The sequence below is a fragment of the Asparagus officinalis genome, chromosome 5, assembly GCF_001876935.1.
Source record: "Asparagus officinalis chromosome 5, Aspof.V1, whole genome shotgun sequence".
NCBI lineage: Eukaryota > Viridiplantae > Streptophyta > Magnoliopsida > Asparagales > Asparagaceae > Asparagus > Asparagus officinalis.
The window spans coordinates 74056751-74073347 of NC_033798.1; the positions used below are offsets into that span (position 1 = coordinate 74056751).

At 38.9% G+C, this 16597-nt stretch overlaps 1 protein-coding gene across 1 annotated transcript; it reads right to left on the minus strand.

Annotated features, from left to right (window-relative positions):
- On the minus strand, positions 226–13408 carry LOC109843910 (ubiquitin-conjugating enzyme E2 2-like). Its single transcript, XM_020412884.1, has 5 exons — positions 13147–13408; positions 13009–13034; positions 924–1013; positions 679–767; positions 226–506 (listed from the first exon to the last, which is right to left on the minus strand). The coding sequence occupies exons 1-5, from the start codon at positions 13269–13271 to the stop codon at positions 378–380; spliced, it is 459 nt and encodes a 152-aa protein (XP_020268473.1). The 5' UTR covers positions 13272–13408; the 3' UTR covers positions 226–377.

Genomic DNA, 16597 nt, shown 5'->3' on the forward strand with positions numbered 1-16597 from the left:
GTATAATAGAAATGAGCAGTTCTGAAAAACAAGTAGAAGGATATCCGATGAAATGTTATCCTGGCTCTGCATCTCCCCCGCTTCAAATTCGAAAATTTGCAGCATAACCTGCTTATTAAAAATTATTCCTGTAAACTGTTAATTCAACAAAATTACATTGTAACAAGCTATTAATGCAATTTAGAATAGTGGAGATAGAATTAGACCAAGCAAGCCCCCCACCCAAAAAAAAGCAAGGAAATATTTCATAACAAAGTAAAATATAAGTCTCCATAGATACAACATTTTCGCCTATGGAAAGTAACAAAGTAAAATATAAGTCTCCATAGATACAACATTTTCGCCTATGGAAAGGCCAAGTTATTCTTCCTCGCATTTTAGTCAGCCGTCCAACTCTGCTCAACTATCTCACGAACTTTTCGGTTGTATGCTCGCTTGTTCTCGCTGAACATTCGAGCAGCCTCAGAATTTGCTGGGGAGTTTGGATTTGGGTCACAGAGAAGAGACTGATACAAGTGACACACAAAATGGATTAATCTTTCAAGAACAGCTATTAGTTTTAAGGTCTCACAAAAATGTCATTACCAAGGCATGTGGACTGTAATAGCACATAAAATACTACTTAATACCTCATTACCTTATTCCTTCTAAGGTTCAAAAGAACATCAGAAAGCTTACCTGAATTGATGTCAATATTGCTGCAACATCATAAATAGGACTCCATTGATTCTGTAAAATATCCAGGCATATGCTTCCATCTGCGTATACTGTTGAAAAGCGCCATATACATGTGATTTAGATTTGACACATTGTCAAGAAAGTCAGCAGAAAATATCATGAAGCATATGGGTTTAGATCATCGTGCATGAATGTGAATGGCATTTTAAATAGAAAGGTGATTTGATAACTGAGTCTCAACTTACTGTTTGGATGGAACATTCGTGAAACAAACCGAACCGTTGGAGGCTTATTAGGATAATCCTCCGTGAACTGCAGCGTCAATTTAAACGTACCTGCATAATACAATGGAATGAGGTGGTAAAAAAAAAAACTTAATCTTGCACATAATGAGAAGGTTACTCATTTTAAAGGGAAATTTTAAGCTAATCAATCTAGGCTAAGAACTGGGAAATAGATAATTTACAGCTGAAACAAGACCAACCATTTAGGTCCCGAGATTAGACAACAGATCCAGCAAATAAACTCAATTTCAGAAATTTACAGTCAACATTGAGCTTCTAATCTCGAGAAGGGAAGGAAGAAGGCCAAAAGAAGTTTCACCGTAACAGGATTTAACTTTAGCACATGAAATGAGAGTTGGTTTTAAAAGATTTTGCATTCCTTGTAGAGTACATGTATTAGAATTTTCTAAAAAAAAACAAAACTATTGACTAGTCTCAGAACAAAATCATGCATAAGCAATGTCTTGTGAGACGCATATACACAAAAATGTTTGAAAACATCCAAATATAATGAAATATAAAGAATGTTTACGATAACAACAAAGTCTTTATCCCAAATGTATAGGGTTGGCTACATGAATCCTATTATTCCATTCCGTTCGACTCTGAAGCACGGATTCGCCCCTGGAGGCCACGAATCCGTGTCCAACTCAAATCGGACATGGATTCGTCACGACACATGTCAGACACGATCAATCCGTGTCCGACACGGGTCAACGGTCAAATTAGGCTAGGACACGGTCAAAGGAGCTCAGACATGGCTCGGATTCGCCGAAGGCCGATTCATTCAGGTTGCAGGTTGCGGGTTTGGTTATTAAAATCCAACCTGAATCGTTAGATTAAAAAACTTATCCCTATTTCTCAAATCTCCCGTTCGATTCGATCTTCAGCTGACTCAAATAAAAGAAATAAAGAAAAAACCCTAACCCTAATCCTCTCTCAATCTCTCAGCTCACTCCCGTTCGATTCGATCACCTTCGCTGTTCCGACCCTTCCCGCCGACCGCTTCGCTGTTACAACCTGATCCCGCCGACTGACTCCTCCTTCCTCCGACTCCTCAAGTCCACCCTCCATTCCTCCTCCCCGTCCAGCACAACCACCACCACTGTCATTATCATCTCCTCCGGTTTTTGAGTTCGAGCAGCAGCCTAACGTCATATTATTATCATAAATCTGATGGAGAAAGTTACTCATTTATACTAAATCGAGAATTTCGTATTACGTTCCATCTATATATAATAATAATTTAAAAAAATCCTTATCGTATCCTCGTATCCTATCTTTTTGGATTTTACCGTATCCCATATCCGTGTTCGTGTCGTATCCGTGCATCATAGTCGTTCGATTTTTGGTCATCTCCTCCGTTAAGTTAACCATTAACATATTCTTCTTAATTGCTTCTAGCCAAGTTTTCTTAGGTCTATCTTTAAACCTTGTTGCAACCATTGTGATAATATCATTTTGTCTAACTGGTGCATTAAGAGGTCTTCGTTGTACATGACCAAACTACATTGATTCTCTCTCATTTTATCCTCAATAGAAGCAACCTCTAATTTATTACGGATGCACTCATTTCTTATCCTATCTTTTATAGTGAAATCTACTACAGTACCATATTTACGGATTACTCGTGAAATAGCATCATCTAGAGCTAGATAAAGTTCAATCATATCATGATATATTAATGTTGTCAATACGTACAGATGCTTATTGAATATTAAGACTACTTGATACCTTATGAAGTGAGAAAGAGATTCATCTATGAGCCTCGATGTGTTTGGGATTACAAAATATGGAGAGAGATGCTGATTCACCGTAGTTCTAGCAAGTAAACACGAGGAGCATATTTGTGATTGTTCTATAGACTTGTGATTGTTAAATATAATCATGCAGTGATGTCACATCTCCATCCTCTCCCATCATGAGCCAAGCATGGGGCATCCATCCTCTTTTCATCATGACCGTCATGGGCCTCTCCATCCTCTCTCCATGCTCTCTCCATCCTCTACTGAGTGTATATATGTCATGTAAGGAACATGTAATGTAATAATACAAATTTTCTAATATAATGAAAATGAAGAACTGTTGGGAGGCAAAGCGTGTGGGGGCCACGATGTTGGAGAAGTGAACATGAGCTTCACGTGGGGGCCACGCCCATGCGTGCTTCGCGGGCGCCGAGTCCAGCGGACAAAAGATGAGGCCCAGTTTCACATTTGTTTTAACCGCATCACTAGGCTATAAATACCCAACTTGAGTACCTAGGGTTTCGTGCGAGGTAGCGAGGGAAAACGCAAGTGTTGGGCAACGTGCAAACAAAAGAAAAAAAACGCAGTAGATTGTTCTTTGGGCTGCGTGCAACAGGGATAAAACGACAGAGGCTTGGCGGTTGTCCTTTTGTGAGAGTTTTGAGAAATTGTTTGAGTGTTTAATTTGTGAGACCTTGTATGATTATAAACCCTATTTGTATTCTCTCTAATAGTAGATCTTCCCCCTCATTGCCCCGTGGACGTAGCAACTTACCGAACCACGTAAAATTCGTTGTCTTGCTATGATTTGTAATAGCTTATTTAGATTCCCTTGACAAGTTAGTCCTAGAACTGATGAGAGGAAGAGTGTATATCTCACTTTGTTGAGATATCACTTTTGGTTCTTGTTTTTTTTGTGAAACAGGGATTTAGTTGAGATCTACTCTCTTGTTGTGCACCAGAAGCGCTGCCGAAATTTTCGCTGCGCACAATAAGTGGTATCAGAACTTCGGGTTCGACTTGAGGTTCGTTTTAGAGGATTCACTGTAGGATTCTCGTTTGAAGAGTTAGATCAACAACATGAGAGAAGCAAACACATCGGGATCGTATCTTACGAAGGCGATACAGAATCTGAGCATCAATAATACAAAGATTGAAGTTTCGAAGTTCGACGGCAAGATCAATTTTGGTTTGTGGAGATATCAGGTGATGGATGCATTGGACGCACAGAATTTAGAGGAGACTCTTGAGTTACAAGATAAACCTAATGATATGGAGGACAAGGTTTAGAAGAAGTTGAACAATAGGGTTTGTGGACTTATTCGGTCATGCTTGACGTCAGATCTTATTTATGATGTGATGAACGAGACGTCGGTGAAGAAATTATGAGAAACGCTCAATGAGAAGTACCTTACTAAGAGCATTGAGAATCAGCTTACTTGAAAAAGAGGTTTTAACAGTTCAAGATGAAGAGAGGGTTTTCGATTAGGGAGCATGTTAACAACTTCACAAAGCTACTTTCGGATATGGCTAATGTGGATATCATTGTTGAGGATGAAGACAAGACGATGCTACTTTTGTGTTCGTTGTCCGAGGATGATTATGGTACTTTTGTTCTCACTATGATTAATGAAAGAACGACTGTTAATTATAAGGAGATGACCTCAGCGTTAGTGAATTATGAGTTGAGGAAGAGTGTTGACGAACCCTCCGAGAAGGTATCGGGAGATGCATTAGCAATTCAAGATCATGGTCCAAACTGTAGTAAAAGGTCGTAGTGATGAGGACAAGAAATGACAATTCTCATATTTGATTAGTTGACTTTCTTTTGTTTTTGAAATTTGAAATTTGAAATTTGAAATTTGAAATTTGAAATTTGAAATTTGAAATTTGAAATTTGAAATTTGAAATTTGAAATTTGAAATTTGAAATTTGAAATTTGAAATTTGAAATTTGAAATTTGAAATTTGAAATTTGAATTTTCAATTTTAAAATTTGAATTTTGAATTTTAAAATTTAGTTGAGTGATTTGATGGATTGTTGTTTGTTTCTATTTTTATTGCACATTGTGTGCACGTAGTTTTTTTTTATATAAATAAGGTTGTATGAGACTATTAAAAAATCAATGAATTATTGAATGAAAAATTGCATTAGCTAAAATCTAGTGTGAAGCCTTGGGTGTGAAACCTAAGCCTCGGGTGTGAAACCCTAGGCCGTTCCCTGTGTCCTCTTCCTCCAGTCGCCAAGCATTCCCTCATCTTCCCCACGTCAACAATCAGTCAAACCCTCCTCTTCCCTGCAACCACCAGATCCACACTCAGCCCGCCCCTGATCTCCACCTCCGCACCACCAGCGCCATCATCTCCTCCCAAGCAGCCGCTCTATTCCCACTGTCATCGAGCCTCCTTTCCCAGCAACTGCCGCCTTCATGTACACCAACTGTTTGGCAAAATTCCCTACCAGAGCAATACTACCACTGCCACAGCCGCTTACCACAAATCATCACATCGCTATCGTCCCGTCAACCTTACTGACGTCGTCACTCTAGTCACTGCTCAGAATCACTGCCACCTTCGTCGTTTAGATTCGTCACCACGTCGTCATCAGTTCAACACCGTCGCACTCGTTGTCGTCAGATCTCCGCCTCGTCATCGTCGTTCAGTTCATCGTTGTCGCCCCACCTCCAGAGGTCTCTCACGTCGAGTCTGTTCAGACCGACGAAGCTTTCGTTTTCTTTTGTCCCTTATTTTTCTGTTGATTTTATTTTGTTAGTTAATTGCATGAATAATACATCTCTAAACTCTTATCATATATTCACTGTTTAAAGTATAATTGTGAGTTGAGATAAACTGAACATGTGATTGTTAAAACTTGATATTGATTGTAAAACTTGTGCAATGATAATGAATATTGTAATTAAATTAATCGGGATTGGAATTATTCATCACTATTTATGCAAATCTTATTAAAATCCATCAGTCACATTAGTTGTTTTTAAATTATTTTCCTACCGTAGATCATGAATTTTGGCGAAACGGTGCGTTGTTCGATTTAGATCGCTGATTCCGATGGACCTCCTCCCCCGTTTCGCATCATTTTTGGTATCAGAGCATGGTTTTAGGTTAGAAAATTTTTATGCTTAATCGCATTTAGCTGTCAGTGCATCTCACTCATCCCAGTTAATTGTTAGTGCATGCCTAATCGCACAGATCTACCTTAGGTGAGTCAAGTCAATCAGTTAGTGAGTCCAGCATGTCTTTTGAATTCCTTAAGAAATCCGATGAGATAAAAAGACAAATAGGTGTCGTAGCCCAGAGCTTAACAAATTTCCAGAATGAAACCAACGAAAGGTTTGCTAGGCTTGAAGGAGCGCGTGTTGCAACTCCGTCGCCACAAAGTCAAGGCTTTGGATACCCAACGCAAGGTCATGGGTACGTCGTTCATCGACCCCCACCTCAACCAGTGTCTGATCCACCAACCTTTGACGGTAAGCTCGGCCCACAAACTTTCTTGAATTGGCTGAAGAACATGGATCGATACTTTAACTGTTATGTCATGACAGAACCACAAAAAGTTAAGTTTGCGGCAATGAAACTCACCGGACCAGCCTGCCAATATTGGTCCAAATTCGAAACATTAAGGTATATTAGTGGTGAGTTACTAATTTTAACTTGGTAAGAAATGGCTGACGAACTAAAAAGGGAATACCTTCCACCAGTTAAAATTAATAAGCCGCATATGACGGAATCAAAATCTATTCTTGAGAAAATCGTTAATCAGGCCGTAGATTTGATAGAAATTAACTCTGCGAAAGAATTCCAGGATAGTAAAATTGAAAATCCATGCACTTTCGTTTCTTCTAAAACTACCACTGCAATTGTGGAGTTAATTGAAATTTCATGCAATGATAAAACTCCGATTCTTTCCTAAGCTACCCCTTTGATCACGGAGTCCACTGATGTTATCCCTAAAGTTGTTCTTGAAATTGAAACTCTAACTCCTCCTGAACCAACCCCCGTGACTAAAAACGTGGTTGGTATTCCCCACGAAGTCCTCCCGGACAAACATGACACCCAACACGTTCCTGATTTGGTTCTTAAAGCAATTCACTCAGATATTTGTATGGGAGTTGAAACTCAAACTGAGCATAGGGAAATAACTACCATATCAGATGTCAAACCCCTATGCATTGTCCCGACAGTCACTCACACATACACTGATCTATTTTAGGAATATATAGTGATTAGGGATACAAATTTGAGCTCGAGTGTTTTTACTTCCTTTTTCTATCATGTTAAGCGTACAAAAACACTCCTCTCTCATACACTTGCTTGCATGTTCCTCACTATTACTGCTAGAACACGAAATTTGTTATTCAAATTAACGAAGGAACATCTGATTATTCCATTTGATAGAGGACGTCATGCATATTAAACACTTCGTTGAGTTACATTTGCCATTGATCGCCTTGTTCGAGTTTGCATTTCATACATAGTCATTTGAGTTGATTTGCATCATTTTGTTTTGATTTGCGTTGATCATATATCGGGGAATCAGCGATTTAACTTGAATAACTACATTGTTAACTGAAATGAATGATATGGAGTCAGGACATAATTTAAAACTATTAATGCTGATATTTTAGATGGTTTGGACTTGTCCAAAACAGTTTCTTTATAGCTGTTTAAGATTTGACATGATATTTATGAGCTTTTCCAATTCTTAAAATAATTAATAGCAACATTTATATTATCGATTTGGTCATAGTTCTATTCTCAATATTGAGTGATTAAACAGTTTACAATGTTATTGGCAGTCCACTGATATAAGCCTGACCCTAGCCTATTGTTCTGAGAGTTCTTTCACCTTACCCTCATTTCTATATATTCACCCAAGTTGCAGTGAATTTTGATAATATTTTAGATGGTGAATTTACAATGCAATCTAACTAATGATTTGAGATGCAGAAAGTATCTGATGGCAGATCAAGATACAGACAGAGTATATTAAAGATGACAGATTTCTGCAGCTAACTCGACGGAGTCGAGTTTTCTCCCACCCGAGGAGAATGATAAGGACAAGAAATGACAATTCCCATATTTGATTAGTTGACTTTCTTTTGTTTTTGAAATTTAAAATTTAAAATTTGAAATTTGAAATTTGAAATTTGAATTTTGAATTTTGAAATTTGAAATTTGAATTTTGAATTTTGAATTTTGAATTTTGAATTTTGAATTTTGAATTTTAAAATTTAGTTGAGTGATTTGAGGGATTGTTGTTTGTTTCTATTTTTATTGCACGTTGTGTGCACGTAGTTTTTTTTATATAAATAAGATTGTATGAGACTATTAAAAATCAATGAATTATTGAATGAAAAATTGTATTAGCTAAAATCTGGTGTGAAGTCTTGGGTGTGAAACCTAGGTCTCGGGTGTGAAACCCTAGGCCGTTCCCTGTGTCCTCTTCCTCCAGTCGCCAAGCATTCCCTCGTCTTCCCCACGTTAACAATCAGTCAAACCCTCCTCTTCCCTGCAACCACCAGATCCACACTCAGCTCGCCCCTGATCTCCACCTCCGCACCACCAACGCCATCAACTCCTCCCAAGCAGCCGCTCTATTCCCACTGTCATCGAGCCTCCTTTCCCAGCAACTGTCGCCTTCATGTACACCAACTGTTTGGCAAAATTCTCTACCAGAGCAATACTACCACTGCAACAGCCGCTTACCAAAAATCATCACATCGCTATCGTCCCGTCAACCTTACCGACGCTGTCACTCTAGTCACTGCTCAGAATTGCCGCCACCTTCGTCGTTTAGATTCGTCACCACATCGTTATCAGTTCAACACCGTCGCACTCGTCGTCGTCAGATCTCCGCCTCGTCATCGTCGTTCAGTTCACCGTTGTCGCCCCACCTCCAGAGATCTCTCACGTCGAGTCTGTTCAGACCGACGAAGGTTTCGTTTTCTTTCGTCCCTTATTTTTCTGTTGATTTCATTTTGTTAGTTAATTGCATGAATAATACATCTCTAAACTCTTATCATATATTCACTGTTTAAAGTATAATTGTGAGTTGAGAGAAACTGAACATGTGATTGTTAAAACTTGATATTGATTGTAAAACTTGTGCAATGATAATGAATATTGTAATTAAATTATTCGAGATTGGGATTGTTTATGACTGTCGATGCAACTTATTAAAATCCATCTGTCACATTAATTGTTTTTAAATTAATTTCCTACCGAATATTATGAATTTTGGCGAAACGATGCTTTGTTCAAATTAGATCGCTGATTCTAATAGACCCCCTGTTTCGTTTCGCATCACGTAGTCTAGAGGTGCATATTTTGCAGTTCGTAAAAATCAGTGTACCTTTTGTAAAGATGATGAATATTAAAAAGCCGAATGCCCAAAGTTAAATCGAGCCGGGAAGAATAAAGGGAAAGCTGTACAAGCTTCAGAGGTGAATGTTGTCAAGTCTAGTGACAACAATTCAGATTCGGATTCTTCAGGCTATTCGTTATCTGCACTACCATCAATTTGTGTTGTCAACTCTACAGAGTGGATGTTAGATTCGGGAAGTGTTGTAAATAGCGGGGCTATAGCGGCGCGAATAGCAGTCGCGGCCCTTCAACGCTACGCGTAGGGGTTTCGCGACTGACTTAAGCGGGAAAATACGTTATTCATTCGAATAGCGCGTAAAAACGGATTTTAACGGGTTAAAAGCGGGTTTTCACGGTTAAAAGCGGATTTTCACGGTTTAAAGTGGATTTTCGCGGTTAAAGGCGGCTAAACCCGCTATCACACATATTATGATGCTATATTTCTTGAATTTCTTCATAGTTTCATTCATACAACAAGCCTACTAATTGTTATTTACTGATAATACAAGAAATTTACAACTAATTGAATTTTTAGATTTTTTTATGAATTTTCTTATTATTTAGGATATTTAAATATATTTAAATTTAACCGCTATTTGACTGTACGCTATTTACCGCGATTTCGTCGCAATAGCCCGATATAGCCTTAGCGGTACCTCGCCGCGATGCGTCGCGATTCGCTATCAGCAACCTTGGATTCGGGTGCTTCTTACCACATTTGTCCTAGGAGGGATTGGTTCTCCAGCTTTCAGGAGTTGAAAAGAGGGGATATCGTGCTCATGGGTAATGAACATGCATGTTCTATTGGTGGTATTGATACCGTTCGTATTCGGATGAGTGACGTGATGATTCGGGAGTTGGATGAAGTAAGGTTTGTTTCTCAGTTGAAGAAAAATATCATTTCAATTGGAGCTTTGGAGGCAACAGGCTATAGGGTGACCTTGGTGGATGCACGTTTGAAGGTCACATTAGGGTCCATGATTGTGATGAAGGACGTCAGAAAGAGTAATTTATATTATTTACTTGGAAGCACGGTGATTGATAGAGAGTTGACGACTTCATTGGATTTGGCTAGACTGTGACGTTTGTTGAGGCTGGGATATTTGGTTATGGGTACCGTGCATTGTTTGTTGATGAGTGCTTTGACCTGCAATTTAAAGTCCTATAAACACATTGGTATGAGCGAGAAGATCGAGTTGAAGTTTGACACTTCTATCCATCGATCGAGGGGTCTTTTAAGGGGTGTTCATTCAGGCATTTGGTGGCCTACCAAAGGGGCATCATTGGAAGATAATAGATATATAGTTTTCTATGTTGGTGACTGTTCTAGACATTGGTGGGTTACAACCAAGTCCCGTTGGTGTGAAGTCCTAGAAGTCAATAACAATTGGAAGAAATGTGTTGGCAGAAAGGTAACCTGTTGTTCTGTTTTAGGTAGGGGTTCTTTTTTACGTTTGTACCGAACTCACGGTAGTTGGAGACACTTCATTAGAGAGGAAACATTAGGACGACGAGATGAGGTGGCGGATTTGGTGAGCTGTTCCTTGCTGGAGGAGGATCGGCGTTTGATGTCGAGCACTGGTTATGATGATCGGGCTTCAACATGTTTGGGACATCTTCGTCATAGGTTGTCGACTGTTGCGTTTGGAGATTTTAGATCTGGTAGAGCTGCTTCAGATTTTGGGTTGCGTCGGATATTTGGTTACCCAGCACTTAGTCACATCGTGAATGTGAAAGTTGATCCGATTGCATGTTTAGGATTCAGAAACTCGTTTGGCTATCAGTTGAGAGCTTCTGATTTTGTTCTGAACAGGTATGTCACATTTGATTCTTGACAGGTGGAGAGTGTTGATCAGGTCATTGGGATGTCGTAGCGGATGGAGGATGATGTTACTTCACATTGGGTGAAGATTACTCCACATACTCCAGATCATACTGCATCGTTTGTGATTCTAGCTGAGATGACACAGATTAGAAATCATGTTGTTTTGGATGCAGATGATGAGTTGGTTGATTCGAGTGTAACTGGTAGACATAGCTCAGATTTGGTTATGACCGTTAGTTCATCTCAGGAGGTGTTTGGTTTGTTTCGCTTTGGGGCCATTAGGAGAGCTATCAGCCGCAGATTTATTGGTGATGTTGGAGAAGGGTTCCAAACTCTTCTAGTTGATTAAAGTCGTTCGCGGCCATTTGGGTGAACTACGTGAAGGCTTGATTCCTTGGACAAGGGGATACGTAGGCAGTCATTTATGATACAACCGATTTGGAAGTAAATACTGACGTTTGGAGTTTATTCGCATTCTCATTTGGTTTCTCGACTTGTTGTGGATAGAATCCGTTGTCGTGAATTGTTTCACTTTGTACTGGACGTAACAAGTGAGATATTTGATTTGGTTGGTGTCGACTCAGTTTTGGATGAAAACTTCACCGAGGTGGAGAATTGTTGGGAGGCAAAGCGTGTGGGGGCCACGATGTTGGAGAAGTGAACGTGGGGTTCACGTGGGGGCCACGCCCATGCGTGCTTCGCGGGCACTGAGTCCAGCGGACAAAAGAGGAGGCCCAATTTTATATTTATTTTAACCGCATCACTAGGTTATAAATACCCAACTTGAGTGCCTATGGTTTCGTGCGAGGCAGCGAGGGAAAACGCAGGTGTTGGGCGGCGTGCAAGCAAAAGAAAAAAACACAGTAGATTGTTCTTTGGGCTACGTGCAACAGGGGTAAAACGGCAGAGGCTTGACGGTTGTCCTTTTGTGAGAGTTTTGAGAGATTGTTTGAAGGTTTAATTTATGAGACCTTGTATGATTGTAAACCCTATTTGTATTCTCTCTCTAATAGTAGATCTCCCCCTCCTTGCCCCGTGGACGTAGGTAACTTGCCGAACCATATAAAATTCGTCGTCTTGCAGTGATTTGTAATAGCTTATTTAGGTTCCCTCGACAAGTCAGTCCTAGAACTGATGAGAGGAAGAGTGTATATCCCACTTTGTTGAGATACATCACTTTCGGTTCTTGTTTCCTTTGTAAAACAGAGACTTAATTGAGATTTACTCTCTTGTTGTGCACTAGAAGTACTGCCAAAATTTCCGCTGCGCACAACAAGAACCTCCCTTTGATTACAAAGCTTAACAAGACACGTCGCGTAATCAACTCCTCTGTCGGTATGTCCAAGCACATTCCCCGACATAATTCTCACTGATAGGAACGTACAAAGCACTTTGCCTGATCACCATTGGAGTAGTCAGTATGTCCAAGTATGTTTCGCGGCATAATTCTCACTGATAGGCTCGTACAAAGCACTTTGCGCGATCACCATTGGAGCATAGGATGGAGAGAGGATGTATAGAGCATGGAGAGATGATGGAGGCCGATGCTGGCCATGATAGAGAGAGGATGGAGAGAGCATGAAGGTCCACGCTTCGTCATGACGGAGAGAGGATGGAGATGATTGACATCACTGTACATGATTATATCTAACCCCCCTCCTCCTCCTCCTCAAACTCTCGGTGTTCTTTTACAGATGGAGAGAGACGCTGAATCACCATATTTCTAGCAAGTAAAGTAAACATGAGAAGCATAATTGTCATTGTTCTGTTAGACTCGTGATCTTATGAAATCCAATTCCTTCGTATTCGGGGCTTTTGAATTGGAATTGATCCAATAGTTCTATAGAATGTGGATCCACATTCAATCAAGAATCTTCATTTCTTGGTTTTGGGTTTGGATTTTTACAGGATATGGTGAGTGTATCACCTCAAACAATCAATTTGAACATCAACATATATCCATCTAAGAACAACAGCATAAATTGGTGGTCCATATCAATTAAGATAGCAACATGAATCCAATCACTTACATTCAACTAAAAATAATTGTTGAAAAAAATAAACAAATAAAGGAATCTTAATGATGAACTCACCTCCATCCCATGGAGTCTCATCGGGTCTACAACCAACAAACCACAAAACCCATCAGTACCCAAACAATTCAAAACACCAAATTGATTAGCAGAAGCGCAAAAAGATCAATTTTTCTCTCTTTGAGGAATTGAAATTACCCAAAAATAACTGCGTTCCACAGCACGATGTTGTTGTCGTGCGGAGCTCCACTGATGCCAGCGGGAGGATCCTGCTGCATCCTCTTGAAATCCCTCATCAGCCTCTTTCTTGCTGGAGTTGACATCTCTCTCTCTCTCTCTCTCTCTCTCTCTCTAGCTTGCTCTCTTTCTTTGTGGAGAGAGAAGAGAAGAAGCTCGATCCCCCCAAATCTTCTGCTGTTTTTTCGTCAAAATTTGGAGCTTTTAAGTGGGAGGGGAATATCATGGCTTTTTAATATCAGCTGGCTTTTGTCCTTCTCCACCGCTCAAAAAATAAAAATATAAAATAAAATAAAATAAAAATAATAATGCTGATTGTTATCAACTAATGACGCGGATTTAGTTGATAATTCAAGGGGGTCAATTGGCGTTTATGCTCATGTTTCTCTTTCTGCTGCCCTGCCCACTGTTTTCGTCTGAAGCCTTTATACGATCGCCTTTTTAAAGAGCCCGATTCGAAGAAAAAAAACCTGTGGCTCGACCTCCAAGCGCAAAGAATAAAATAATCAATCAATTATTGTACTATAAAGTTTTGGAGGATATTAACGGTGCTTAGCTACAGTGCACTGGGGTTCACTTGAGATTTTTTTACCCAGTGCACTGTAGTGAAGGAAGAGTGTGGTTGGTGGTGTGATTAGGAGGTGCGCCTCTAACATTTTCCATATATATACATAGTCACCTAAATCAAAAAAGGGTGCAAGCCACAGCAAGCTGTATATAACTCAAACTTAACGTGTTTCTTGTACAAGGTGGAACTTGATCCCCGCTGTCGGATGAGAAATATGTAGCAACTAGTTATCATGATTCTTTAATTTTTAATTTTCTTTTAAAGAAGTATATATCTAACTACAGGTTCACTTTGGCCTGCCACTTGTTACTCTTATGATAATAATAATAATAATTCGAAGGTCATCATTGAAGATCTAAACATTTCGCCACCCTGGAGGGACTTTTCTTAAGGTCAAAAAAACATTCTTAATAAATAAATCAATGGTTTAAGGGAGAAATAAAACATTGGCTTCAGAGAATGGGATTTTACTTGAGCCCATTAATTGGTGCAGATTGCCCGGCCCTCTACGGGCGTGAAAGCACGCGGTAATGTTTAGTTTTGGGTTGGGTTTGGGCTAACAAAAGTGGGCCTGATTACAAATTAGATTAGGTTGGGGCAGATGCTTGGCAAAATAAGATCATTAGATTAGGTTGGGGCAGATGCTTGGCAAAATAAGATTATATATATCCTTTAAAAGAGGGAGTTCTAGAAAAACTTTCTCTTTTTCAAAATACCCTTCAACTATTATAATTATAACAAATTTATACATTTTTATCGTTTCACAGAGTTAATAAATCCTCATCATCACTGCACCCCCTCTGCCATCGTTCCTTTCATTTTCCACCCCGTCGGTTAAGAATTCGCTCTAGCATCCACCTTCAGTTACACTTCTCCTTCGGCAACGCCACCCCACTTTCTTAAATCATCAATTGCCAACGATGAGTATTATTATCCTCATCATCACCGCACCCCCTCTGCCATCATCTCCTCACTTCTCAGATTTTGGGCATCGGTTATGATCACGAACAAACCCTAGCCGGTGACAACGACGAGTTCTATCCTTCATATTTCCAGTGATGCATCTACTTGTAAGCTATTTCTACCTTCAAAAACCTGATTTTTGCGGTTTCCATCTGTTGAATTCGGTAAAAAGAGAACATTTTTTAGCCTGATATTGATGATTATTTCTTGAATTTGCAAGTTATCGATAAATTGACAGCTTTAAGATATCCATTTCTTCTATTGCTGTTGAATTCTGTTAAATTAACCTAATGAAACGATGCTCCTTATCAATTTTAGCTTGTAAATTTATATTTTACGAAGTTGAGGAATGAGACTTTTCAATTTTATACACTCTTATCAATTTTAGCTTGTAAATTTATATTTTACGAAGTTGAGGAATGAGACTTTTCAATTTTATACACTTCAATTTCTTTTGTGGATGAACATTCCAATTTTGTGAGAAAGGATTATAAGTAGATGTGTTGTTATGCATGCATTTTTCTTGTTTATGTAATCCGAATGATGTTTCCTTAGTTGCATGAGTTTAATTGTTTAACTTGTGTGATTAGTATCCTCTATACGTCCCTGTTGCCTCTTCCTCTAGGATTTAAGGTAATCAACTGTCAACATTGTGGTCATCATTCTCAGTTTCGTATCTGAAAAAACAATGAGCATGTCCCTTTGCCTTATACACTTTTCCGCGCATTTCTTGGACTGTAATAAACTAATAAAGGCAGACATCAAAGAAGAAAATAAATACATTTAGCTCTTTTCACTTTTCAAGTAAGTTAAATCTGCAATTCTCTATTGTTTTTTGATCTATAAGCAATTCCCGAAATATGCTAAATTAAATGAAAATTTAATATGAAATCCTTAAAATTTTAATTACTAATTTTTCCACAACTCCACTTCATACTAAAAAAACATGACATGTTGGAAAGATTTTGTAGTTTTATTTGCAATGGAGTGAGAATTTTTAATTTGGTATTCCTTTTGACTCGAAGTGTCATAAAATTCAACTGTTTTTTTCTTATTGGGAACTAAGAAGGACAATTGGAGTGCACTATAAGCAGTTAGGATGACAATCCTTTCAGTCTTTAGATTACATATAGCTAAGCACCGGCTATTTATCAATTTCCAACTTTTATTGAAGACTAAAGATGCAATTTTTCAAGCATTTTTTCCCCTGTAACCCAAGAAACACAGCACCCAGACACAGGGCGCAACATGTTGCTATTATCCATATGATAAATTTGAGCCGGCTTTAAACCTCCAAATTTGCCATAGGGATAAATTCCCAATTTAGGCACATACAATGCTCTCATAAAAATCCTAAAGATCTCCAGGATCTCCCCAGGACACGTGAAGGTTTAAAAATACCTGCATATCTCCTCATATATGCATAATGTTGACTTCTTTAGTTCCATAAGGCTCAAGAATACAATTATACATCTTGAGACCACTAGAAAAGAGACTTGGACACATGGAAGAAGTATTATTATTGCCAAATATTTAAGTGCAGGGGTGTGCCATGCGGTGCTCGATTCTACGAGCTAATAGTTACCTAAGAAGAACGAACTCAAACATCATACAACATATGGATGCAGCAAACTCTAAAAATGCACAAAGAACATACATATAATGCACGATGATAAGTGATTTGCACAAAAGAGACCACCGTATATGTTACATAAAAAGTAAGAGAATTCACTCAAAACTATGAATATGAAGTTGATCTTGAAGCTTATAGTACCCCCAGTCAGTTAGCTGTGAAGATATTGGATGCATTAACATAGAAATAACATATAACCTTGGAAATTTTCTAATATAAACCTATGAAACAAAAGCACCATGCCTGAC